We start from the raw sequence: 27,871 nt of genomic DNA on the forward strand, positions 1-27,871 counted from the left end.
ATGTGTAATAAGACTTGAAACATTATCATACACTACAGACTCGTTTTTTGGATCTGGTAATTCCCCAAATTCATCCAACAGCTCATTAGTTGTTTTTAGAGTTTCTTTCTTAAATTACTAAATGAGAAGCTTTCATGTTTTATTCCTTCAATCAAATTCTCTTGCTTTATTAAACTGTAATGATTTCTTCCTGCCATTTCAAAGTTAATTTTCCTATATTCTTGCCTAATATGAAGTTATAAACATTCCCATCTCTGCGTGTGCATGCACGTGCACGCCCCAAGAAACCCTTAATGCCACCTGGCAAGGGGGTTACAGGAATGTCCTGATTCTGGTTTGTACATTCTTGTTCACCAAATGATGTCATGTGAGGTGTCAAATGAAAGCCAAGGGTCTCAGTGGACATTAATATCATTGTGAAATGTATGTACAGATACTATGCAAAGAGTATGTTTTAAAGTCTGTGTTAAGGCAGAGTTGACAAACAGGTTTTCTGTCAGGCAAGAGTTGTTTATTCACTTCTCTCTCTGTTGAGATGTAAATTAAGCATTGTAAACTAACACAATGAATGTCTATTTACATATAAAGTCAAAAGGGAGATGTGAAATCAACAGGGAAGCAGCACATAGGAAAAATAATCCATGGATGGTTATTCTGACTCTGAGAACAGTAAATATAAGTAGAAGGCAAAAAGACACCTCTTTATCTTGCACTTAAGAAGTCAGTATTGATTACATTTATGAAAACAGGATCTCAACCAACTTGGTTGAAATGCTGCAGAGAACTCTGGGGGTGAGGTAAACTTCTGTAGACAGGAGGTTAGCTTGTTAAGTTTATACTCTAGAAAGCATGTTATAATTTTGTTTTATATGTAACCTTTGGTTTCCATTATCCTTACTCAATACCTCTTGAATCTTTTGTAATAAACTTATCCATGTTTTCACTATAGATATATCTTAGTGCTGTGATATTTAGCAAGGGGCTGATCCTGAGTTGATTCACACAAGCTGGTGTGTACACTGTTCCCTTGGGGACAGCAGATCTGGTATTCCTATGAGTGTTCAGTAGATAAGGGACTGGACACCGCAGAGGAACGCTTCAAAGGAGCTCAAGGACTGGGGTACATCTATTGTTAACCTGCAAGGCAGAATAAGGGTTGGCATAGCCCAGAGGAGAGTGCTTGGGTGGCTAACAGACTGGTGGTGTCAGAGAGTTGACACCAAGTTAAACACAAGCAAGTCTCCATTGTAAACAAGGTTTCAGAGTAGCAGCCGTGTTAGTCTGTATTCGCAAAAAGAAAAGGAGAACTTGTGGCACCTTAGAGACTAACAAATTTATTTGAGCATGAGCTTTCGTGAGGTACAGCTCACTTCATCGGATGCTCAAATAAATTTGTTAGTCTCTAAGGTGCCACAAGTACTCCTTTTCTTCTTGTAAACAAGGTGACTCTCAGTTCTGGGTACCCCAAGGTAGGGGTAGGTGTAGGTGTAGGTGTGTGTGTAGTAACTGGCAATTAGAGATTAAACCATTTATTTCCCCCTGCCTTTTTTTTTTTTTTTTTTTTGCATCCCCAAGAGGAAGCAGCAACAGGGTATACCAGATCCGCATGAGAAGGTCTCATCACTGCCCTCCTTCTAATTTCTAAAAAGCCTTCTAGGGAAGTAGATACTGTGCCACATCCCCCTCATCATATGGGGTGAGCACACTCTCTCAGGGAACAGCTTATGAAGGTACTTACTCCCCTCAGAAGCCCCAGTTACATTATCATTTTATAACTATGGATGTTTTAAGAGAATTGTCTGTCTGTGGAGGAAGATGGAAAGGGCATGCCCAGGAGAACAGGAGTAATCAGGAAACAAACTGTATTATTCAGTATTCTTATAAAGCCAGCCATATTAACAATTTAAAAGTAAATAAAAATAGAAATAAAGTAGTAGAGGTTTAAAAATACATAAATATGGAAATAGGCAGAAGTAGAGGGTTTTTTTTATAAAAAAAAAAATTGAAAATAGGCAGATGCAGGCTAAAAAAACCTGATGAAAGCAGAGGCATAAACACACACAGAAACACTCAGATGAATATAAGCAAATATAAAAACTGAAATTGATAGATGCAGTGGTATACTGAGAGATTAACAACTATTATCAAGGACTGATTATGTGCCTAGTTCTGCCCGCTTTGATCACACAAACAGTTCCATCAGCTTCAGTGGAAACACTTGCATGAGTAAAGCAAATGTAACGTGGCTCTATATAGCCTGCTTTTATCATACAATAACCTTCTAGAGAATTGGATTTGGAGAGGAATGAACATATGTTAACTTATGATACATCCACACTGAAGAAAACAAACAACCCAAAACCAAAACATGGCAGCAAATCTCAGAGCCAAGGTCAACTGACTCAGGATCACGGGGCTTGCATTACAGGGCTAAAAATAGCAGCGTATATGTTCCTGCTCAGGCTGGAGCCCAGGCTCTGAGACTTCCCTCCCTTCACCAGGTTTCAGAACCTGAAAGGGAACATCCATACTGCTATTTTTAGCCTTGTAGCATGAGCCCAAGTCAAGTGACCTGAACTCTGAGGCTCGCAACGGGTTGGTTGGTTTTGTGCAGTGTAGACATACCCGTATAGACACATCTACATTGATTTAGTCACAGAGAAACACCCAACTGTAAAAGAACTTGTTGAAAGTTTCAAGAGACCCCAGGATACCTGATGTGGGTGGAGTGAAGAATTTTCACTAGTGGTTCATGAGTAGAGCTGCTATAAAGTAACGATTTGGGGTTGGTGATGAGAACAGCTGGCCATTCCTCAAAGTTCATATCTGCAAAGCTAAGGAGGTCATGATCAAATGCAAGGATCCGGTACCTGATGATAAGAAGTTAAAACAAGACAATTTTGTTAATGTGGGCTATTGCAAGGGCAGAGAATTCACAAATTGCTCCAAAGCTTTTAAATAAGACTGATGCATTTATTTTCCAATTTGTGTGTGTGTGTGTGGAATGAGTAGCAGGTGATACAGTTTTTAGACTGAGACTTTCAAATTCATTTTACTTATTGTGGAAGCGCCATGTGCAGTCCCATAGTTAAGACTGAGTTGAGTTTTGATCTTGTAGCAGGCATTCAACCATTTTGTTATGTATGAAGAATTATTCTTATTAATTATTTGTATTACCATAGTACTTAGAGCTCTAGTCATGGACAAGGACCCCACTGTGCTAGGTGCTGTACAACCACACTTATCCTCCCTAAAATCACAGCATTTACTTTTTGAGCACAGAATGAATTTTCTGATAATTTACAAATCAATGGGTTAGTTTAGGATTTAACAATTAAAATGGGTCCTTTTGAGATATTTACATCCCATATCACACAGTTTCTGTCTCACAAATTATCTTAATAATAGGCTAAGGTGGATGCTTCACACTTCCGTTATAGTTAAAACTCACTGAAATTTTGAGCATAGGCTACCTGTGAAGACTTAAAAAAACCCCACATGATTAAAGTTCATTCCTCCACCCTCCCCGACCTCCCATTCTTCATAATTGAAAGTTTCCTCTTCAGCAGGATCTGACAAACTATGTTCTACTACAGAAAATTCTATGTAAAACTGCCCACTTTTAAAACAATTGCCATTTCCTGTTGTTCTCAATGGGACTGAGGACATAACTTGCCCACAGTTAGACACCTTTCTGAAATGGCCACAGGCTGCTCATGAGGATGGCTGCTGGCTTCACTCTCACTGGGAACAATGGTAGGCAGTGGCCATTTTGAAAGAGGACACCTTTCATTGTAACAGTACAATGAGAGTAAGAACAAAAAAGAGAAAATCCAATGCATCTTTAAAAGTTAGCTTAAATCTAATCTGAGACCACAAATACTAACATGCTTTAATTATATTGTTATTGCATGGTGTCACTACTTGATAAAGTTAAGGTTGTTTGGGTACCTTAACTGTGTATTTCCACACCTCAACATTTTCAGATTTCATTTAAAATTAACCTGATCTCTGAATTGCCTCAGTTTTATAATGATTGGGTGTTGGGATAATTACAAAATCCCTGCATGACAGGGTGTGCATCCCACACCATCCCTGATGCAGGCCCTCATTAACCCTAAGGCCAATTAGGTTACCTGGCGTCACAAGCGAGAGGGAGGTCCAGGGTTAATTTAAGAGTCAAGCCCAGCTGGAGAAGGGCTGGAACAAGACTATAAAGCCAGGTGGCTGAAAGCAGAGAGGGGCTGCAGGGTAAAGAGCTCCAGTCACTCCCTGGGATGAGCAAGGTCATCAAGGTCAAGAAGAAAGTCCAGGGGGAGAGTAAACCCTGAGATCCTGTCCTGGCATAAGGAGTCTAGCAAGAGGCTAGGAGAGGGTGAAGTAGCCACGGGAAGTAGAGTAGACTCCTGTGGTAAACCCAGAACCAGGCAAGGGAAGTGAGACAAGATGGGTAGGAAGGAACCCAGGGAAACACCAACAGGGATGGGGATTGAGCAGACCTGGATTGTTGTGTACAGGGTCCCTGGGCGAGAACCCAATGTAGTAGGTGGGCCCAATTCCCATGTTAGCCACTGGTATAGTGGCAAAGTGCCCCAAGCAGGGGCTGAACACATCCAGAAAAGGCATTGGACAGTGGTCCTGTTGGACTTTGTAACCCTGGAAGGGGTGGACTGAATGGGGACCTGGCTGGAGGGCCATCATGTCTGCTGACCTCTCCACAAGGAATAAAAAGAAAGGGTCACCACTTCACCAGGTAGTGTCTGTGTATAACATTTGCTTTTTCACTGGAGGTTTACTTACTTCCTATTTTCCATCCAATCTCCCAGCTCCAGTTCCAGAGTGCCCTGAGGGTGCCGACTATGCAGGACTGGCATCAGTCCACCCAGTGTATGGAAGTGCCCACACAAATAGGCTGTGGCAGAGCTAGTCAAAAACAATATGATTATTATTTTACTGGGAAGAAAATGCCACCTCAGAATAGCTGATTGTTGAAGTGGGGTAATGCTGGAAATATGCAGAAAGAGAAGAGAAATCTTACCTCATTACCATTCGTACTCCTGGAGATGGGGAGATGATTGTTGAAGTGGGGTAATGGCCAAACCAGATGGTTTGGTTGCTATGATGACTTTCTGTGGCCAAGGAAGATAGCTCTTCCATTTGACTCTGAAATAGCGGACAAATTGAAAAGGCGTTTCATTAGCATTCAAGCTATCTGGATCCAAGAATCAAACAACACATACCAGAAATCACCTTTAAACTATAAAGAGTACTTTTTTTAATTCCTACAGAAGCATGCACATAAATGGAACTTTCAGAACTTCTGTCAATATCCCCCAATTCAAACAAAATAAAATGATCAGACATTGGAAAAAATAAAGTTACATAGCACTCAAAGTACTCCTTTCACTTAAGCAGTGGCAAAAGCAGCATAAAGATCTGCATTTGATTTGTTTTTCCCCAAGGAGGTTTTTGCCCATTTTTGCTTCAGCGTAAAGAAGGCATGCACGTTAAGAGAGGTGACAGAAGTCCAGAGGAATGTGCTAAAATGTTGAGAATCCTTCCTGGAGAGACAACCAAAAAGCAGTGAAGGGAAACTACACTTTCACCAATAGAACCCTCACTTGTGGAGTCCCATAAGGATCAATTCTCTCTCCAGTCCTTTTCAACATCTGCACGCAGCCATTAAGTGAACAGACCCTAGTGTCAGCAGTATGTAGATGACATACAGCTCTGCCTATTCTCTACACACAACCATATTGCTACTGCCAAGATGGCCCATAATATAAATGGGATCAGCTCATGGATGAAGAGCAGCTGGCTGAATCTAAGAAAGACAGAAGTGATGCTAATGGGTAAAGGAAAGCATTTTGGAGAGTTTGCAGCTGCAGTGCTGCTTCTGTTGGTTGAAAGTACACACCCACAACTGACCAATTCACTCCATAGTTTAGGACTACACTTGATTCCTCACGGATGCTAAAGCTCTCACACAGCAGCATCCACAAGTAATGCCTTCTATCATCTCCAATTGGCTAGGAGACTCTGATCCATCCCAACAAATGGAGAGCTGGCTTTATTTATTCATATCTTTGACACCTCTCAGCTATACTACCACAATATGATATACCTAGGCACAAAACTTTCAATATTTAGGAAACTCCAACTAGTACAGAATGCTGCAGTGCATCTCCTTAGCAACACAGGCTACCATAATCACATCAAACCCATTCTCCACTCCATACACTAGCTTCCCATAGAATCTTGAATCAAATTAAAGGTCTTGTTCCTTATCTTCAAAGTTCTCCATAGTTTGGGCCCAGGATATCTAAAAGTTCGCCTAAAGCTCCAGGATGAAAACAGTGGTTGACAATTATACTCCTCTGGCACAGTTGAACTCTCTTCAGCAAAAGTAAAGCTTTTCTGTGTCGGGAAGTGTCTTGGGAATAGGTCTGAAAGTGTGGAATGAACTTCTCCAGAAACTAAGGACCATCACGAACCTCATCACTCACCCCTCCAAGATAAATACATCGCAACACATATTTATTAAAAAACCACCCAAGTCTCTATTTGGGGAGAGAACAAAGACATGACAGCTGTTAGTCACATTGCTTAACGCAGTACTGGAAAGTGCTCAAATACAAAGGTGATGCGTGTGATATAAGAACCGATACAAAATAAAATAGAAGCTTTGGGTTTTGTTTTGTTTTTTAAATCTGCTTATTTTTTACCTTAGAAGTTTGAAGTCTGGTCATCTTTGGTACTGCCAGGGACCTACTGTAGGGATGAAAGGGCTCAGAGAATGTGCATTGTCAGCTCTAACGCCTTAATTGAAGGGGCATAGGTGCTGAATCTTTAACAAAGACATTCTTTCTCCAAAATGTTTGACATTAGAGTTAAAATATTCAACAAAAAGTTTTAAATAGTGACTAAAATTCCTTTCCCTCAGTTGTTCAGCTTTCAACCTCTTGACTCTTGTGATAAAATTTCACAAGTTCCCCAATTATCAGAGTTCAGAGAGACTTCCAGGATTGATAACACCTCAATTTCTAACATAAAAAGGTTAGAGAAAACAAAACAGGGCACAAGCCCATTGGTTTTCCCCCTTTGCAAGTGCCCTTTAACGGAGTCCAGGAGGACAGCCAACATATTTTTCTGCCTTCTCACCTGAAGGTAAATGTTGCAACATATAAGCAGAGAGGGGAGAATCTGAGTTATAATCATACAAAAATGGGATGAATTCTGGATGTCAAACTATGTTAGCATAACAATGCTTTAGTAGCTACAACTAATATTTCATTTGCCTTGAAGGATTTGTGTATTTTCTGCACCCATGTTAAAAACCCCAGGTGTACAATCAAGTCACTGATAAAATCATAGATACATAGCGACAGATGTCCACTGATCCTGAACTACCTATTTTTTCTCCATCCAACAGTTTTGTGCAAATGACACTCTTCTTACTCCCATTTGCTTGCTCCTAAGTAAAAGCATGCTTGATTCACAGCAGTCAAGGACAAGAGATCAGACTCAGAAATAAACAGTCTCATCTTGAATTCTGCCTGCAAAGCTAGTGCATCCAGCATTAATTAGAACAAACAATAAGAACAATAATACTGTATTTTTGCACTGCTATAGCATCTTTCCTACAATTATCTCCAAGTGCTTTACAAACATTAACTTACTTAGGGTTTGTCTATACATGGAGTTATTCCAGAATAACTGAATAGTGTGTCCACTATTCTTGAATAGCTTTTTGGCTTTAAATTTAGATCCTAAATTATTCCAGAATAACTGGCATGTGTACATGACCCCTTAGCCTCAACACTCATTTGGGGGTAGGTAAAAGTTAGGGAACATTTTACTCATCACTCAACGCAGTCATCTCAGGGGCAGAAGAGGACATCTGTTTAACAGAACATAGCAACACTAAACAATATTTTAGGAGAATAAATGAAAAAGAATACCATATCGATCAGAAACTAGAGAGGGAATTTAGGGAACCAAAATGCAACTATTTGAACTGGAATTTGACCTAAACATCAGGATTAATATTCCTACTCTTTCAAATATTGCCATAGCATCTTTAATGATCACAAGAAACAGGACCTCAGTTTTACATCTTATTCAAATGGTCCAAATATCTATACTTAGGATACAGACCAGCTTTCACATAAGCTTCATGGACTGCAGTACCACATATTCTCAACATAATTGATGATGCTCATGCACAAATAAGAACATAAACAAAAAAGAAACAAACACACAAGGAACATGTTTAACAAATCAAAAAGGACAGAATCGGGAAGGAAAGCATTTTTATTTTAAAGCTTCTAAGGAGCTGATACCAACATTGATGTGTAACAAAAACAAAAAACATAGGAAGTTCTTGACAGTGTCCTTTAAAAAAAAAAAAAAAAGGCCTCTCAATCTTCGTTTTGGTATCAGAACGATACCAAATTATTTCTTGCAAAAGAGAGAGAGGGAAAAACATTTTCTCCTACTTTTAGAGTATGGTGTAAGAAACATTAATTTTCTTAAGGAAAAGACAAAACAATATTAACATACAAAGACTATCTTTTAGACGAATGGTAGAGTTTGAAGTGTTGTTGTAGCTATGTTTGACCCAGTATATAACAGAGAAAAGTAGGTGAGGTAATATCTTTTATAGGACCCACTTCTGTTGATGAAAGACACAAGTTTTCAAGGTACACAGAGGAAGAGCTCCATGAAGCCCAAAAACTTGGCTTGTCTCTTTCATCAACAGAAGTGGTTCCTATAAAAGATATTATCTCATCCATTTTGTCTTTCTCATCAGTTTGAGACATTTCTCTCTTTAAAAAACAACAAACAAATACCAAACCATATATTATTTAAGCTCAGTACCAATGTGGACACAAGAACAAATGGATATAAACTGGCCACCAGGAAGTTTAGACTTGAAATTAGACGAAGGTTTCTAACCATCAGAGGAGTGAAGTTTTGGAATACCCTTCCAAGGGAAGCAGTGGGGGCAAAAGATCTATCTGGCTTTAAGATTAAACTCGATAAGTTTATGGAGGAGATGGTATGATGGGACAACATGGTTTTGGTAATTAAATATTCATGGTAAATAGGCCTAATGGCCTGTGATGGGATGGGATCTCAGTTACCCAGGAAAGAATTTTCTGGCTGTGAATCCAGTATCTGTGAATCCAGTATCTGGCTGGTGAATCTTGCCCATATGCTCAGGGTTTAGCTGATCGCCATATTTGGGGTCGGGAAGGAATTTTCCTCCAGGGCATATTGGAAGGGGCCCTGGAGGTTTTTTGCCTTCCTCTGTAGCATGGGGCACGGGTCACTTGCTGGAGGATTCTCTGCTTCTTGAAGCCTTTAAACCATGATTTGAGGACTTCAATAGCTCAGACATAGGTGAGAGGTTTTTTGCAGGAGTGGTGGGTGAAATTCTGTGGCCCGCATTGTGCAGGAGGTCAGACTAGATGATCATAATGGTCCCTTCTGACCTAAATATCTATGAATCTATTACAAGAAGTACCAGCAGCTTGTGAACTGGAATGCAAATTCTTCTACAGTACCATGTTTAAAATCCCAAAGAAATTGTATGGTCTCTTGGGGCCTGGGCTGAGGGTGGCATCCACACAGATGAATGAATAGTTTCCAAAAGGCGTCCTGTGCACATAATGGAAAGAGCCATCCTTATGCCAGGCAGAGTATCTCCTGGCAAAACAAGATGGAAATATTGCAGTCAGAAAAGTTTAGAGCAGTGGCAAAAGAGAAAGGATATAGAATAAATGTAAGATTTCCCATTTACCTCAACAGGAAGACGGAATTTAAGTCCACTCTAAAAATCTAACAGCATTGGAAGGTCTGTACTTCAAAGAGGACAAACATTCTGACCCATGTACCACATACTGGAGTTAAAACCAGGTTAGCACTCAAATGGTTAAAACAGGGGTCAGAGTAAGTAAGTTTTCCCTGTGCAAAATGGTGCTCTTTACAAATAAAGGACATGGACAAATGCAGGACAACACCAGGCAGCTCAGCTGAATGACAGGGTAGCAGAGCCACTCGCAACCCTAATTAAAGGAGACCTGCAGAGGATACAAGTTGAGTTTGTATCCTGTGTTTATTCTTGGTATACAGAGAAGGCCTGAAAGAATTTTCTTTTGGGGGGGGGGGGTGAAATTGTGCTTACTTCCTTAGAAATACCAGGAATGTCAAGTCTTGTCTTCCCTATGTTACTGGAGTTCTTTCCTAGATCATTCTAATATGGACTATAAAAAAATTTAAGCCATTGCCTAAAAGGATTGGGTATTGGATTGTTAAGTTTCAGAGTAACAGCCGTGTTAGTCTGTATGCTCAAATAAATTTGTTAGTCTCTAAGGTGCCACAAGTACTCCTTTTCTTTTTTGGATTGTTAAGTGTTTTCCAAAAGAAAACAAAAACAAAACAGAACACCACACAAAAACTTTTAAACAATGAATAAAAATAACTTCCCCTCTCACTCAAGTTTAACTTTCCTGGTTGCTGTGCTACCATAATCCCACCAGTTCTCCAGTCACTCACAGAGTCACAGGAAAAACAAGACTTGAATTTCTTATGTAAAATACAAGCAAATTTTTTAAAAAAAATTTCAGACCTTATGGGAAGCTTTCCTTTTCACATTACTTAATACAAGTGTTGGAATTAATTTATTTTAAAAAGAGGTTTTTAAAAATAGGGAGAGATGGAAATAAATTTTCCTGTTCAAGGCATTATACTAATTTGTCATAAAGAAATGAGGTATAGAATAAATGTTTCTTCCTGGTATACAGGTGTCCTTAACACTAGACATTGCTGAGTTCTAAATAAAGATCGATGAAAGTGTCATCTTCTTGAAAGATTTTAGTGCTTTGCTCCATTAGGACAAGAAGTCAATCTTCCAGCCAATGGCATTTATTAAGATGCTCAAATGAAAGTTGATAAATTCTATATGACATCTAAATTATAATTGTGCAAAATTCTACAATTAGCTGAGTTTTTTGTTTTTAATTCTGGCATTTTCTAAGTCCCATGGTAGGTACAGGGTAAAGTGTCCATCAATTTAAATAAGGAATATAATTTGTTCTGTTCAATTAATGCATCCAGAAAATGGAATTTGTAACCTCCACCAATTAAAGTAATTGTAAAAGGCCAGAAAGCTAGGGCTGAAGACAAGAAAAAAACAATACCTTAAAAATAAGTTTACTGAGCATGTATCAGCACTGCAATTGGAATGATCATCTTCTAATACAACATAAGACTATTTTACCAAACTTATTGTTAAGGACTGCCTTAACACAGCACCTCATGAATTGCAATAAGAAAAATCTGGGAGTTTGATATCGCCACCCTAAGAAGGCTCTGTTTTTACTCTCACTTAAAGTATGGTGAACAGATTTGAGTTTTACCCTCACTATGTTCATGAGGCAGAGAAATAATAGGCACTGCCATTCTTGAGTTTAAAAAAAAAAATCACATCATTTTGCTAAATCTTTGCATTCTAAGTACAATTGCTGCCTTTTACAATTTTAATACTGAACACTTAACAGAAGCATGTAATGTTGAGAAAAAACATACTCCCCCACCTCTCCCCTATTTTTGTTTTTAACATCCTGCAAGCCATAGTACTATAAGGTGTGCAACAAAAACAATGTTTTTTTGGAAGTGTACAGAGGCAGGGGATTCATCTTCCTTTGACCCAGACAAAAGACCTATTGTTCTGAATCATTGCCTAGTCCTGTTTAAATAGGAAAATGCCTCCATAATTCTTCATTCTACTCTCCCATCTCCTTCTCCCTCATTCCCCACCCCTTAAGCCTAATATTATTTAATTTGGACACCCGATGAATGAGCCTCATCCTCCAATACACCAGCATGCCTTGTACTGATGCTTAACAGTGTTTAATGATTTCAGTGCAGTTTTTCAGTCCAATACAGGAGGAACCAGGAGTCTCATCTTTAGGACCTGCCATAACAGCAAGATAACTAAACATAGTTACAAAAATTTACTAAAACAAAAGTAATTTATATTTAAGGATGAAAAACTTTTCCTTCCCTCACTCCACCTCCAACACCGGAGTGTTCAGAAACTGACTATCTGGAATTATAATAGCACCTTTACATAATTTTCTAATGATGGATCCAAAGGAGTTTATAGTGTATGGGCCAAATTAGTCTTGGTGTATAGCAGGTGAGGTCGGAGACATGTATGCTTAAAACATATATGGGAATATCAATCTGCTGTTAAGTGGACTAAATGCAGTTGCTTAATAAGGAATTTACCCAGTGCCAAAATAATTCCATAAAAACAAGTCAGCTCAAAGTTAATGAGCAGAAGTCAACATCGTCTCTCCTCCTCTGTGCTTTTCCAATCTCCTTCAGTAAGGATATGTCTGTGACATTGCACTCCATATGATTTTATGAAAATATGCTAATAAGTGTGAATATAATGTAACTGGAATATGCTTCATGCAAAAGGTCTCTTGTAAGGTATCATTACAAAGCTTATAATCTACTGAGTGTGGTCATCCTCCTTTTATAAATGTATTATTCTTGTATCTGAAACTAGAAGTATGAAATATAACTCTGAGTCCTATTGTAATTAAGCAAAGTGTGGGCCATTAATGGTGGTTTGGAATCTTGATGGCTCCCATTAACCAGGACAATTAACTATAGATGACTTCTGTTTACTTGCAAGCCTTCCTGAGAGTCAGGCCGGGAAGAATGAAGGCTTTGGGGTCTCACAGGACATGTGACCATATCATCTGGTACTGAAATCCATCTTAAACCTGGTGCTTTTCCATTTAGAAGGTGGGGTGGGGACCCAGAGAGACAAAAGATTCCCGCCTTGTGCCAAAGCTATAAAAGGGGGTAAAACAGAACAAAGGGGGCTGCAGTCATGAGAAATCCCCTAGCTACCACCTGAGCTGGAACAAGGACTGTACCAAGTGAAAGGACTGGGCCCAGACTAGAAAGGAGTCTAGTCTGTGAATGAAGCTTGTTGGAACATCTCTGAGGCTGAGATTTACCTACATTTAGTTTCTTAAATGTATTGGGCTTAGACTTGCATGTTTTGTTTCATTTTGCTTGGTAACTTTGTTCTGTCTTTTATTACTTGGAACCACTTAAATCCTACTTTTTATATTTAATAAAATCACTTTTTGCTTATTAATTAACTCAGAGTAAGTAAGTAAGTCCTGGGGGAGCAAACAGCTGTGCATCTCTCTCTATCAGTGTTATAGAAGGTGGGCAATTTATGAGTTTACTCTGTATAAGCTTTATACAGAGTAAAATGGATTTATTTGGGGTTTGGATCCCATTGGGAACTGGGTATCTAGGTGCTAGAGACAGGAGCACTTCTTAAGCTCTTTTCAGTTAAGTCTGCAGCTTTTCAGGGATGTGGTCCAGACCTGGGTCTGTGTTTGCAGCAGGCTAGCGTGTCTGACTCAACAAGTCAGGGTTCTGAAGTCCCAAGCTGACAGGGAAAACGGTCTCAGAAGTAGTCTCAGCACATCAGGTGGCAGTCCCAAGGGGGTTTCTGTGACCCAACCCGTCACAATGTCTTTACAGCAGAGGTAGCCTGCATGTTCTGTTCCCAGTTCTGAGCAGCTGGCTTACCCCAGAGGTAAGGAGCAAGACTGCAAAGCCATACCAAAGCTACCAGGTCTCAATGGTGCTGTATCCTCTGTGTGTTTCACTAAGATTTATGAGGACATAGCCCATGTTTTTGTGCTACAGTAAGCTCAGCTGCTCTGATTCTTTCCCACTGAACTGTGGGAACACTCATCTGTCCTTCTGGCACATAGGAGGAATTGTGGGAAGGCCCTGGAGGACTATCTACACTCTAGTGATTTAGCCTGTGCTCTCACTGCAATGAAGGTGGGTTCCCAGCCCAAGTGAAATTAGAACCCGTGTTCTAACCTACATCCTCCAGCTGTTTCAGCTAGCCCAGTTGAAAGCATCACTAAATTCAGATGAGAGATTGGTGAGAGAGGAAGGACCTGGAGGCAACAGCCAGATAAGACCTCAGGCTAATTTTAGCAACAATGAAGACCCTACCTAGGAGGCTGACAGAATCAGAGTTTAAGCACTTATGTATCTTTCACACCTCTAGCCTACGAATGCATTGTTGTCGTCCTACTTACTAACAGAGAATGATTTTCTTCTGACTTTCATCAGTTGCTATTTATAGGGTGTACATTTCCTGAACCATCCCACTGAAAGTTTTATACTTGAATCTCCAATTTATTCCTTAGGGTTCTCTCTTTCTCTCACCTGTGTCTATACTCATTTTCTTAACTCCCTCAGAGCTGATGAACCAGCTCAGGTAGGGTCCCTCCTGTTGTGCAGATGTAAATATTCTTGGGGATGCAGAAGGGAACACTAGAAAATGAAAAGGATGATAAGGGAATCCTTCTAAAATGCCAATGGCACACAGGTTAGTCACTCAAGTGCTCTGGGAGAGAATGATTACATGATGTTCTGAGCACTTCCTAGTTAGGGCAAGAATTGTTACAGGCATTGCTACAGGCACAGCTACAAAACATACAGGAGGGAGATATTAAAAGGGTGGGCAAAAGATACTCTGGCTTTCTGTAGCAGCCCATTCAAATGTTAGTGGCTAATAGGGGCAGATTGGAAGACTAAAACCAAACAGAGCCCTATGCTGGTAAAAAATCAATTGGTCATGATGTGTATTTGGCAGAGGTGAGCTAAAAACAGACTATTCCCTGTCCACAACACAATTCACTTTACTCTTGAATGTATGGACTCAGTGAGGTATTTAAAAAAAAAAAAGAGTACCTGTAGTAATTTTGGATGCTGTCCAAGTGTGGAATGTTGAAAGAATCTGTAGTGAAAGAGAAAGAAAAGAGACTATTCAAATGAAGCCAACTATTGCTCTGAGTCTTCTATTGCTCACTGTTGGACAGCAGTCTCAGCAGGCTTTGGCAGATTGTACTGACTGTAACTGTAACTTATCTCTATTCTCATTGAAATTCATGAAGTATTGTTCCTTGCCATGTGAAATCATCTGGATCCAGTAGCCTCCTTTAGCTCTTTGTATATATGCATCTGGAGATACAGATCATACCTTTGACAAGCTCAAACCACCAGTCTGGGTGATAGACTAGCATGTTAGCATTTCACCTCTGGAGACTGGTTAGGTCACCAGCAAATTTCCCTCTAAAGGCTTGTCTATACAAACACTTAGTTTATGACAATCTGGTGTGTAAATCTGTTCAGCACTAGTCTGCCATGCGCTAAGTGTCTGTGTGGAACTTGCTGCCACACACTAATAGTTTCCCAATGTGCTTTAATCTGTTCCCTTTACAAAGCGCGGTAGGTCAACGCACATTAGGTGCATGGCAAAACACACAAGCATGCATGGCAAGCACACAAAGTCATGGCAACAAGGTCCAAATGGACACTTAGTCTGCAACAGGCTAGATTTATACCCCAGTTTGCTGCAAACAACTCCTAAGCTACATGCATGCCCAGCTGCAGTGCCTGCCACAGAAAGAAGCTTTCTACGCTGAGGCATCTCCCTCTTTGCCAGTGGGAGCTCTAAATGCACTGGCAGTCATATAGCCATATAAGTTGGAAGACAGCCACAAATATAGCTACCTTGATGCCATATGGATACTGCTACAGGAGAAAGATGAAACTGAGCAGTTACTTCTATATGAAGTAACTGCTCCTGGAGCAGCTTCACACAGTGGAGCACCGCTTTTGAGCTTGGCCAACTATCACCAACTTGCGGGACAAGACAGTAATGCAGAACTAGGATGACCTGCAGTGGTGGCAGAAGTTCAGGATACAGAAGACTACTTTCTTAGAGATTTGTGTAGAGCTCACCGCAGAGCAGCAATGGTGGAACACCAACATCAGAGTTCTCATCAGCACAGAGAAATGCATGTCTAATAGCATCTAATGGCCCACCACCCCCAATTGCTACTGGTCAGTAGCTAACCAGTTTGGTATTGGTAGATCAATTTTCAGAATTGCTGTCATGTAGGTTTGTGCTGCTATTAAGAGGGTGTGCATGACCCACATCAATGCACAGAGGCAATGCACATGACGTTGATGGATTTGCATGACTGGGGCTATGAGTTGTACAGCGGCCACTAATGTGGGATGGTCTGAAAAGGTCTATAGTCTTTAGAACTCATTTCCACTTTATGCAATGAAAAAAATGGGACTTTTGCTCCAAAGACCATTATGGACATTAACAGTGTTGTGATCTCCTGTCATTCTGGGAGACACAGCTTACTGAAGTTATGAAGCCTTTTACTGGACACCTGAATAAGAGAAAGGAACTCCTGAGCAGCTGCAGAACAACAACAGAGTGCACATTTGGAAGAATGAAGGTAAGGAGTTGGTGTCGTATGACAAGGCTGGATCCTTTTGAGAAATATCTGCTTCATGTTATAGTTGCTTGCTGTGTTTTGAACAACATCTACGAGAGCAAGGGAAAGTGCCTCATCAAGTCAGGAGTGAAGAGACTTGTAGAATTTTATCATCATCCAGTGATGGTGCCTCTGCAAAATGCCCCAATTGGTCAAAGAGGAATTGTACTCCTACTTTGAGATCAGGATGTAGCAGAGGAAAATGTAATGTAACCAAAGAAATTAATACTCTTTGTGTGATGATATTATTTAGGAACGGAGGTTATTAAGCGGGAGTTCTACCTCAATGAAATTTTCAGCAGAGTTGTAAATAAAAAGCCTTTATTGATTTAAACAAACACAGAACAAAGTTAAAACCATTGGAAATAGGGCACACATGCTCCAAGTGCTGAGTTCACACATCTTTATGCAGATAGAGTCACAAAAATGTATAGGTGGGTTTGTAGCTGTTTTCCTTCTCTTGAGCGATGGAATAGCATGGGAAGGGACTTTCCCTTCTAATCGGAGCCTTGAAAAGGTGTTCCCAATATCCTGTATTCTCAACAGACTGCAGGCTACGGCTAGGCTGGAATATTGGGCATGAGTCAAGCAACACATTGTTTTCCAGTAGATTCGTCTGCTTCTGTGATCATGTCCAACATCTTTTCCTTGACGGTCCCTTTCTCGGTATATAATCCCTGTCCTCTTCTCTCTCGTTTTTTTTCTGGAGCATGAAAATTTCCCTCTAATCTTCTGTCTTTTTGGCGCTCTGTTGGGATGCTGTCACTAGGTCAGCAACTGTCTCCTCCCTTGTCCTCTTTCACTTCCCTCAGAGATTTGCCAGGCATTGAACAACTGATAGTGCTCTTTCTGCAAGGGCAATGGCACATTGGGTGCTTAATGCCTGGGTCTCAGGTGCCTGGGTCTCTGGCTCAGGTTGGGCGTATAAAGAGTTCTTGGCTGTCTTGGCGAATCTCCTTCTCGCAGGATTCTAGGATTGGTTTCCATACTGAAATAACTCATTCTGATATGAAGTTATGTCACTTCCTAAGTGGATTAATTAAAGTGGAATAAAAAGCCAGAAAAACTGTAAATATAACTTGTGTGTGTGGGCACAAGGCAGTTTATGCTGAAAAAAAACTAGTTTTACAGAAAAAACCTTTAAGTGTAGACAAATGCTAAGAGCTTCAGGAACAGCTGCATCCCATAAAGAGATGGCTGGTCAACAGTTGATTTTGGGAGGAGAAGGAAAAAAGAGGACAGAGATAAGATGAGGGAGAATGTGAATGAGGGAAAAGAGAATGAATGGGAAGATGGGAAAATGAGTAAATGAGAGGAAAACAGTGATAAAAGGAGGGAGTAGCGAACATAATGGAATTTAGGAGAGTGGGTAGGAATGGGAGAGATTGAATGAGAACAAGTGAGGAGAGTGAATAAACCAATAAATGTGAACATGGAGGGGGGAAGAGCAGGTGTTCCTAAGTATTTAATTTGCACTTACACTCATTCCTTACACAGAAAATAAATTAGTCACCAATTAAAATTAATCTGGGTGATCTCAGATTAATCCTTAGCAATGTTCTTGACAACTGAAGAAAAAGCACTGAAAGTTTTCTGAGAGATACATGTCCAGCCCCTCTCAGTGAAGGGAATTCACTATGACAAGGGACCTTCAGGGTGTGAGGACTGTGGAATAATGAGAAGAATGCACCATGCAGTCTCAGTACAGTCCTTTATCAGTGATCAGTATGTTTTTGAATTTCCCTTCACAAAGAATTTCTTGTCAGGAGAGTGATGAGTTGTTGAGACTCCACATTGTAGTTTTCAGGGATATAACCAATACCCTTCCCTAAGAGGAAAGCTACATCAGGTTTCATCTCTAAATTCATTAACTACATAAGACTCCTACCATGTGGAAACAAGGGAATGAGCTAATGTAGAAACTAATGAAATTGTGAGGCTACATAACCAAGTGGATGAGAGGAAAGGCAGAATTCATTCTCTCTCACCGAGCAACGACTCTCATACTGGGAACAGGTAAAGAGACACTCTGGTAACAACCAGACAGAAGATTCACTTCCATGTAATTTGTTTTACTGGGGTTCAATGTTGTAAAACAGTTTTAGCCTCAGAATAAGAAACTTAAAGGAAACATTTACCAAACAAAAATCCCTGGTGCAATGAACTTTGTAAACTGACCAGAGAGCCTGTCAGTATTTGAAAGTTTAACCTTTTTATTTATTTATTTATATGCTTCCATTTTTGCTGCAGTTAACTTAGCATTGGAAATAATTTGACTGCTAATTTGGGTTTAAGATCAAAAAGAACAAAGTAGTCATAAACTAAATGTTTTACAAGTGGAGGTAGAGAAACTAAGGTAGTTTAGTTTTTTAATTGGTCAAGAAGGTATTATCTGTGAAAACTGCAGAAGTGTTTCAAAAACTCCTTCAGAAATCCCTTCTATGAGTCAGGAGCTAGACCTATCTATGTGATTGTTTATTTAAATGAGTTTCTTTAAAAATTTTACTCAGTTATGAGCCAGTCAGCAGCAAGAAGCAAGGGAAAGCCTTCCTCCTTGTTCTCTAAAGGCCCAATCCTACAATCCCTATAGACAAAAACACTTCTACCGACTTCAATGAATTGGGCCCTCAGTTGGCAAGCATATTTTAGGAGTTCAAAACATATATCAGTTTATTAATGAATATTAGCATCTTAAAATGGAAGGTTGCCTAGAACTTCCATTTGACTAGGTTAAGTTTCTTCTTTCCTGGGATTATTTGGCTGCTTCATTAAACTATTAGTTTTTTGGCTCTCTCTTACCATGATTCCCTTTGATGTCTATCCACTTCGTTTTCTCCATGACTCTTGATCTCTTCAGGATCAACTGGTAAGTTTGCCACTCCACCTCAATCTGCTCAGAGCCCAGTTTATCTTTTGTTTTGGCATCTGTCAAATCACCTGTAAGGGCACAAGGCCAAGACTGAACTACATGCTTCATTCTTCATAAATCACACAGAAGAGCTATATAATGCAAGCATTCAGTGCACATGCCTTACGCTCAACACAATGACAGACCTTCTGTGAACACATTCTAATGCCTACTGCCATTTGGTACTAGATTTATTATTGTAAGGTAAAGCCCTCTTAGCAAAGGCAGGCCACCTATAGTGTATCAGTTACATTCAAACTTGTGTTTAACATGTCATGGCAACACTCTTTAATGCCACATCCTTGCCTACAAGCAAGAAATATTTTACAAGAATGCATTACATTTTGAAAATACTAAGGCAGAATCCTCAATTACAAATAATGAAAACATCTTGTCACCAAGTTAACTGTTACATTTCCTGGTATAGAGGATCAGCCATCGCCCATTTTAGTACTGATTAAAATACGAGGTGTGTCTCCTGTCGCCTTTGTTCACATTTTCATTTTACTTTCCCTAGGAGTCTGTATTTTAAACCCTTCTTCCTTTACTTAAATGATGCACATTGTTTAACTATCTCTAAAAATAGATTAAAATGTTTCTGAACTGCTATAATTTATGCAAAAAGCTGTCTGGGAAGCAATTTTGCTCAACAAATGAGATATTCATTTACGGTACAAACTCTACTTAGTGACCCTGCTAGCACTTAGATTCTGGAGTCTTTCATACAGCTGTTACTGCAAAGTCTCCTCAGACCATTTAACAAATACTGATCCATATTGATAATTGTGGCAGAACAGTTAAATAAACAGTTTATGTCTCTTTTATTTGTCCTGATATGACATATGGTCAAAAGAACATGAGCAATGCAAATAAGTAAAAATGAGTTCTCACAATTACAAAAAAGTTATATAACTGAACAGAGGTTATTCTTTTTACCCTCAGAATACAGACATAGTAAGCTCCACCACCAAATCTGATGCTTGTTTTTTAGCCTGTGTATGAATGAGTTGATAGGATCTGTACTGAGACCTAGGACTGATGTGCATTGGCAGAACTGTAAGGAAAACTTCAGAATGCACCCAATATGTGCACCACCTAGTTACAGTCAGTGATGATGAGCACTAAAAATTCACTATTAACCTTCTGCTTGCACCTGTAGAATAAATTAAAACAATGCTAATTCTGCTGGGCATAGGAAAGTATCTTTTTGTGGTCTAACAACTGTTTTTTCACCTGCAATTTGATTTTCATTACTTAAGATGCCTTAAGCTTGGACATTTTACTTTGAGAAGCTAGACATTTTACTAACCTGAATGTATTACCAAGGAAGGGCCAATAGGTAGAGAAATATAATTTCTGAATTGCTTACCTGTCACTAGAACAAGCACTGGTTGAATTATATCAATTGTTTCAGAACAGAACTTTTCGAAGTCAGGAACTCGTTTGGGATCCCGAAACCTACTGATGTGAATGTCTGATACCTACAGAAAGAATATATTGGATAAAGGTATTGTATCACAGACGGAGAGACCAAAAAATATATTTAGGGAGAGATCATTGCCAGAAACAACTCTAAATGTTTTGCAAAGCAAGAGCCATCTAAACAGGACTTGAGAATAAATTAGTAGTTTCATACCAGGACCCAAATAATTTTTCCAGCAGCTTTACTCAAAGATTTCTAAAAATCACCCATGCAGAGATCAAGTGACAAGTCTTATCTCAAGAATGACAAAGACGGTTATTAAAACAACTAAACAGAAAGTGTACTGGATCAATTAGAAATGCCTTCATCAATCTGAGGGCTACCCAAAAGGGATTACTAGACCTTTTATATATTTTGAAGGCAGCTTTTCTTTTGAACCAAGACATTCAAATAATTCCACATTTGAAAATTATTAGGTTAGATAGGACTGACAAAAGACCAGACAGAACAAATTTGTTTGAATTATGGTTTACTTTTGTAAGCAGAGTCAGGATGAGCTCTACCCTGACATCTGTGGTGAGTTGTGGCGGGTTGTGGAAAAGAACTTCAGGGGCTGATCTCATCTGCATAGGCACACCCACCCCGCCTAGATGGTCACGTTGGCTGCTGTGGGATCCCCAGTTTCTCTGTTATTAAGGCAGGAAGAATAAAGTGTTATTATCCTGATTATGTGAATCAAGGACAGTGGAACTGTACTTGGCTTTTTGTTATGGTGGAGGGATTCGCCATCAACTAAGTAGCACTCGCCAGGCAAGGAACATGGGTTCCAAAACTCAGTGAAGGCTGGGGACAGGCATTTGTACATTGTGGTATGGGCCTCTTCTGAGAGCCCTAAATGCCAGCTGCATCGCCTCCTCTCTCTACTGTGTAATAGCAGAGCTAATTTTGATTCCACTAGGAACTTGGTTACAGATTGCAGAGCTAAATTCACTTTGGGCCAATGGTACACCAGCACTGGGGCTCCCCTATTATGAGCTGAAATCACTGAGTACAGTGTTAAGTAGTAGGGGGCCTGAAGATATATTGGTGAGTGGCTTGCAGGACAGCTACTGGAGAGGAGCAGCTGGAAGAGTGGCTTGCAGGATGGCTACTGGGAATGAGCAGCTGGCGGAGCAGCTCAATGGACGACTAGTGGAGAGGAGCAGCTGGAGGTGAAGGCTTCAGCAGAAACCCACGGAGAGGCGGGGCAGCCGTTTATTCTCTCTCTCAACCCCCCCATTTCCACACAGGCCGGGGGGGGTAAAACTCTCCAGATGAACTTTTGAACTCTGGACTCACCAGAGACGGAGACTTTTGGATTGCTGGACTCAAGAACCAAACGGAAAGGACACGGCCCAATTTGCTTGGGGTGGGTTTTTGCTCGGGGTGGGTTTTTGCTCATGGTTTGTGTTATGAATCCTGTTGGTGGTGTTTCCCCAACATAATACCACATTGTTTCTCTCGGTTATTAAAATGCTTTTGCTACACTCAGACTATGTGCTTGGGAGAGGGGAAGTATTGCCTCTTAGAGGTGCCCGGGGGGTTGGTATATATTTGTCCCAGGTCACTGGGTGGGGGCTCGAGCCGGTTGTGCATTGTGTTATTGGAATGGAATCCCTAGATACTGAATCTGGCCCTTGTTGATGCCAACTCTGACAGGCAGAAGGGTTACATTTTGTCAGCAAAGACTTTCAATCACATTTCTTTAAGCTAGATATAATGGATTACTACACATTAGTCTTTCAGCTCAGGAGACCTGTGTTCAAATCCTGAATACCTCACAAATGAAAATTAGATTGTCCATTTCACAGCTCTTCATTTGTCCATAAGGCAGGTTAGGACTGAAGTGCGTTGTTTGGAAGATTACACAGTACTTGACAACAATAAACCGGGCTCTAATTTAAGTTATTAGTTCATTTTTATAAGAACCAAACTCACACAAACACTTATAGCTAATCTAAAAAGCAGCTGAGGTGCAAAACAACAAAAAATAGTCATAGGTTCCTCTCTACTTTTCAGCCATTTGAAGGAAGACTGCAATGATAAGAATTCTTATGTCTTGGGACCTGATTCTGCAGTCCTCATACAAGAAAATCTCCCACCAACCTCTATGGGAGCTCTCTCTATATCAGAACTCGACCTCAAGACAGATAAATGTATATTAAACAAATAATATGTGTTATATTTCATATCTATTTAAAATATTATGAACCTCACTAATTTGTACTAATGATGGGTATGCTGACTGCAAATGAATGAACTAGAGTGTAAAGAGATAGCACAATAAAAAAGTGAAGGTAATGAATACACCATAAGTATACCATATTCTTTATTTGACATGTTACATTTGATGCTAAATACTAATAAATATTTTGTGAAAATAATGAGGTCTTAGTAATATGAAACCTCACTACAACAGCTCAATTAGACCTTTGTTGAGAAGTGCTGCAAAACTGTCATCTTTGGTGTGCAAAGTAGTGAAGTTCTACTGAATCTGCAATTTGCTCATTTTTACACCTAAATAAAGTGATAACACTAATGAAAATATGTTGCAGTTTTCCTTTAAATCAGGGATCCAAAAAAGTCATACTGCAAAATGAGAGTTTAATTCAAAGTTCTCTCTCCATCTAGTCCTGTTGTCATCACATGTGAGATATAACTGATATTAGTAAAATGAAGACTCACTTTTTAGTCACTTATTTGCTGAAAAATTAAAGGTAGGTAATATTTTATTTTTTAAAAATATGCTGATGTAAGATTGACTTTTTGTGTATGTGTTCCTCACATTTATCACACACTGCATTACTGACCTATGGTAAGAAAAAAAAAAGTAGTTTTCCCTACTCAATGTATATATCGTAATGTCCCCTGGAATGCAAACAAGAACCACTCCCTGCTATCTCCTTGAAAATAATCATGAACATATAACAGGGCCTGGGAGCACTGTGCAGAAAGGAGTGGTTTTTTTACACAGCAGTGACATAACCAGGCACTGGAAGGAATCAGTTTCAGTCCTCCTTAGCTAAAAGAAAGTTGGCTGGAATGTGGAGTATGGAGGTTGTTGAAGTAGAAAGATTTGAAAGTTATGGAGAGCCTCAGGACTCCATGAGAATCACGGAAGATCCCAGGGATGGGAGAAGGAAAAATCTCAGCATGTGCCAAAATGACAGCTGAACTGGAGGAGTGACCATGTGGACGAGGGAGGTGATTCCATATATTCAAAATATCTATAACATAAGTGACAGTTTAGACTAGTGCACAACTAATATAGAAATGTCAGACATGTCACAGGAAACATTTACAGAACTGCAGGATAGGAGGAGAAAGCAAAGCAGGAAGTGTTCATGCAGATAAAGGAAGGGCTGTAAAAAAAGGCCAGAATACTGATCATGTGGATTTATATCTAGACACTGACCTGGAATTAGCCTTGTGGAATCACCAGGGAGCCAGGAGCATATTTCCCCCAAGATCAGAAGCTATTTTGGATTTAGCCTTTGGAAATTAATCAAAGCGGGTTAATGATAAAGCAGCTGTTAAAGATTTATACATGGTTGATAAGATTGCAGATTTAGTAAAGATATATTTGAAAGTCAGGAATATTTCAATATTATTGAAATTAAAGACAAAACTCTCTCTGCAGAGATAACTTCAGTGTAGGTAACTTGAGTTCACACCTCTTTAATTAGCCTAGATTGAGTGAGAGCAGGCAAGCTGCAAAATAATACTCTCAGAAACAAAGGGCTGGAAGGGACTCAAGAGGTTAATTCAGAGGTTCCCAAACTATGGGTACCCCAAATGAGGTCACGCCATCAGCAGATGGGATCATGGGTCCAAGAGGCCAGAGTTGCCTGAGAGACAATGCAATCTGCCTCTGAACCTGGCCAGACTTTCTCCACAATCACTATGCCAGGAGGCTACCATTTTTGTCTACAAAACTGTGGCCTCTTCATGGTGTTACCTCACATGTATGGTGTGTGCAAGGTCACACTGTGCAGAGGCCACTATTTTGCAGATCAAAATGGTGACCTCATGGGGTGGTATTTGTGGAGCAGTTCTGGACATGCTGGCTATGCAAACACCAGTTTGGACACTTGCACTGTCCAGCTATGCGAGCAGCCAGATGAGAGACTTCAATACAGAAGCTCCTTATCTGTGGGCAGCAGCCTTATCAACAGAGCATCCTCGCTGCTGGAGCAGGCAGGAGCCTTTGATAGCCTTTTCTGAGATGGGAATCTGCAGTGGCTTGTAAACTTCTTAAGGTGGAACCTATATCTTCTTTTATGTCACGCTGAGTACCCTGCTGGCACTCGATAAAGAATAACTGTAAGTCACTGTCTCTGTGCTGCCCTAGTATCACCATGCAGGGTCTTCCTAAGTCCTGGCCTCATTTGCTTAACAGTGAATTCCTCTTGCTCATTTGTGATAAGAGGCACAATGGACTCATTTTTACACAGAGTATCTGCTTAAACCTCTGGCAGTGAGTCTGGTGCAAAGAAACATGTTTGCAAATACGACAAGGCTTTCTTTGAGTATGGCTTCACCAGTGTTTTGGTCAAGAACGAAGAAATGCCAAAGTGCCTGCAATGTCACACAGTGTCATTTAGCAAAAACATGAAACCTAATAAACTTGAGTCACATTACAAAACTGCACACAAGGAGCACATTGGAAAACCAAAGGTCATTTTTCCAGCGATGGAAAGAATTCTTTCACAACAACAATCACAATTCTAGAGAGCCATGTCAGCCTCTGATCAGGCTCTAGGCTTCCTTTGAGGTGAGTTACTACATCACACATGCCTAGAAGCCTCACACAACTGGACTTTGATTTTGCCACCTGCAAATCAATATGGTGAACATGTGTGGGGAAACAGACGCAAACCAAACTCAAAGTCATACCAGCCTCCAACAACACAGTGAAGCAAAGGATTGAGGCAATAGCTGCAGATCAGGAAAACAAACTGGTGGAGCATCTGAAAAAATAGATTTGCTTTTGTTCTTCAAGTTGATGTGAGCACTCAGGGCCATGATGCACATTTCTTGTCTTATGTGAAATGAGAAGGTGCAATTCCCAAAGGCATTCTGTTCTCTCTCCCTCTTCCCAGACATGACACAGCACAAGGGATATTCAATGTGCTACATGCAAGACAAAAATATACCATGTTATCGTCTGATGGGCTTTTGCACAGATGGAGCTCCATCTATGACAGGCCACAAAACAGGTCTGTGTGCCTTGGTAAAGAAATTTGATCCTTCTGCTGTGTGATTCACAGAGAACACCTAGCATCTAAAGCTCTGAGTCCAGAGTTAGGGGAGTTTTGCACCAGGTCATGTCTATTATGAACTACATCAAGATTCAGCCTCTTCGCAAGTGTCTGTTTGCAAAACTGTGTGAAGAAATGGGGTCCGATCATGACGTGTTGTTCCACACTGAAGTTCTTGAGAGGACATGCACTGGTATGATTTTTTGAACTAAAAGACAAGCTGCATGCACATACAATGGTCTGCAAAAAGAAAGAGTGAATTCACTGATTTTCTATGTGACCAAAGAAAGATGTGCCTTCTTGCCTATATCACAGACATATTTGGGAAACTGAATGAAATGAATACAAGTCTGCAAGGAAAGAACACCCACATCCTTCAGCTGAGCGATCAAATCACAGGATTCATGAAGAAAACTGTTTTCTGGAAGACTAATCTATTGAAGACAAACTATGAATCCTTCCCACAACTTTGCAGGTTCCTGACTCACAATGGAATTATTCAACGTCCCACACAGGTGATGACTGAGCTTCTCAGCCAGCAGGAAGAAGAGTTTGCATCCTTTTTCCCCCAACCTAGATGTGACAAAGTATTATTGGGTGCGAAATTCCTTTCAGTGCAAGTCTGATGCCATGGATTTGCCAGCTCATCTAAATTTCCTGCAATTGATTCTTGCGAGAAACATATGCCCAACTTTCTCTCCCAGAGTTCTGGTTCGCTGTCAAGAATGAATATCCTGCACTCTCAACATACACCTTCAAACTGATGATGCCATTCTCGAGCACATAGTTGTGTGAAGCTGGATTCAGTACACTTGTGTCCATCGAGTCTCGGTACTGATCTACCATTGATGTCATATCAGAGATTAGATGTTCAATTTCTACCACGCCACCGGATTTTGAGAGGCTGTGTCGCAACATGCAAACTCATGTCATATTACAGCATATTAATTAATGTACTTAATATGTAAATTCCTTGGATTCCTCCACAACTATGTTGCTTTGTTCCTGTCTGAGGTAATAGGAAACAGTAAGTCTGAAAGTGGGGTCACACAGGCAAAAAGTTTGGGAACCCCTGAGTTAGCTGTAGAGTGACTACTGAATAGAGTGACTGTGTTAGCAGCTGACAAGTTGTGCTAACCTGAGCTGTAGCGGATACCTCCTGGTAGGCCAATCACCTTGAGTTAAAAGCACCACCAACATTGACTCAAGGTTTTTGATATGTGGATGGGACTTGAGTTGGGCAGCACTTGATTTTAAACTGAGTTAACTCTACAATGATAACAAGCACTGCATGAGTTGAAGAAAAATAACTTAAAATAACTTATCTGGAAAACCCATAGAAGAGGAGTGGGAGGAAGAATAGGAGGACAAAGTTTGGGAACCGTGGTTATGCACAAGGAGCTCCAGTTGAAGTTAGTAAATTACTGAGCATATACAGGGGCAGATTTTTTCCCTAAACCTACCAGAATAAAAGTGAAGTGTCAAAGGTAGCATATAGCTCAAACAAAACAAAAACACATATCAACAATAAATAGGAAGCTATTACCACAGGAACCTATTAATAGATATGAAAGGTGGCTGAATCATTACAAAACAGTCAAAGAAAAAATAATTACAAAGAAGAGTATAACTGAGCAGCAGGAACACAGGACATCTCAGCTGAATTTATTGTAAGTACATAAACAATTGGTGCACATTAAAACACTAAGTATCAATGGATCTAAACATTTATATAATCTTATGGATATGCACTGTATAACAGAGATTTGAGAAAAAATGAAGGCCAAGGAAAGGTTTCAGATATGACAACCCAGTTCAG

At 40.0% G+C, this 27,871-nt stretch overlaps 1 protein-coding gene across 2 annotated transcripts in view; it reads right to left on the bottom strand.

Moving 5' to 3' along the window:
• TMEM62 (transmembrane protein 62) overlaps positions 1–27,871 on the bottom strand; it is a 53,815-nt gene that overhangs the window by 23,267 nt on the left and 2,677 nt on the right. Inside the window, exons 2-9 of one of the 2 annotated variants that reach the window (XM_084630274.1) lie at positions 21,286–21,438; positions 20,699–20,810; positions 19,221–19,358; positions 14,818–14,863; positions 9,570–9,711; positions 5,039–5,163; positions 4,801–4,923; positions 2,715–2,870 (exon numbers count right to left, since the gene is read on the bottom strand). In XM_084630274.1, coding sequence (XP_084486400.1) covers positions 2,715–2,870; positions 4,801–4,923; positions 5,039–5,163; positions 9,570–9,711; positions 14,818–14,863; positions 19,221–19,358; positions 20,699–20,810; positions 21,286–21,438 — 995 coding nt within the window. The remainder of the gene's footprint in view (positions 1–2,714; positions 2,871–4,800; positions 4,924–5,038; positions 5,164–9,569; positions 9,712–14,817; positions 14,864–19,220; positions 19,359–20,698; positions 20,811–21,285; positions 21,439–27,871) is intronic. The other variant, XM_084630275.1, reaches the window with a different exon arrangement.

This window comes from Lepidochelys olivacea, assembly GCF_965140295.1.
Source record: "Lepidochelys olivacea isolate rLepOli2 genome assembly, chromosome: 6".
NCBI classification, from domain to species: domain Eukaryota; kingdom Metazoa; phylum Chordata; order Testudines; family Cheloniidae; genus Lepidochelys; species Lepidochelys olivacea.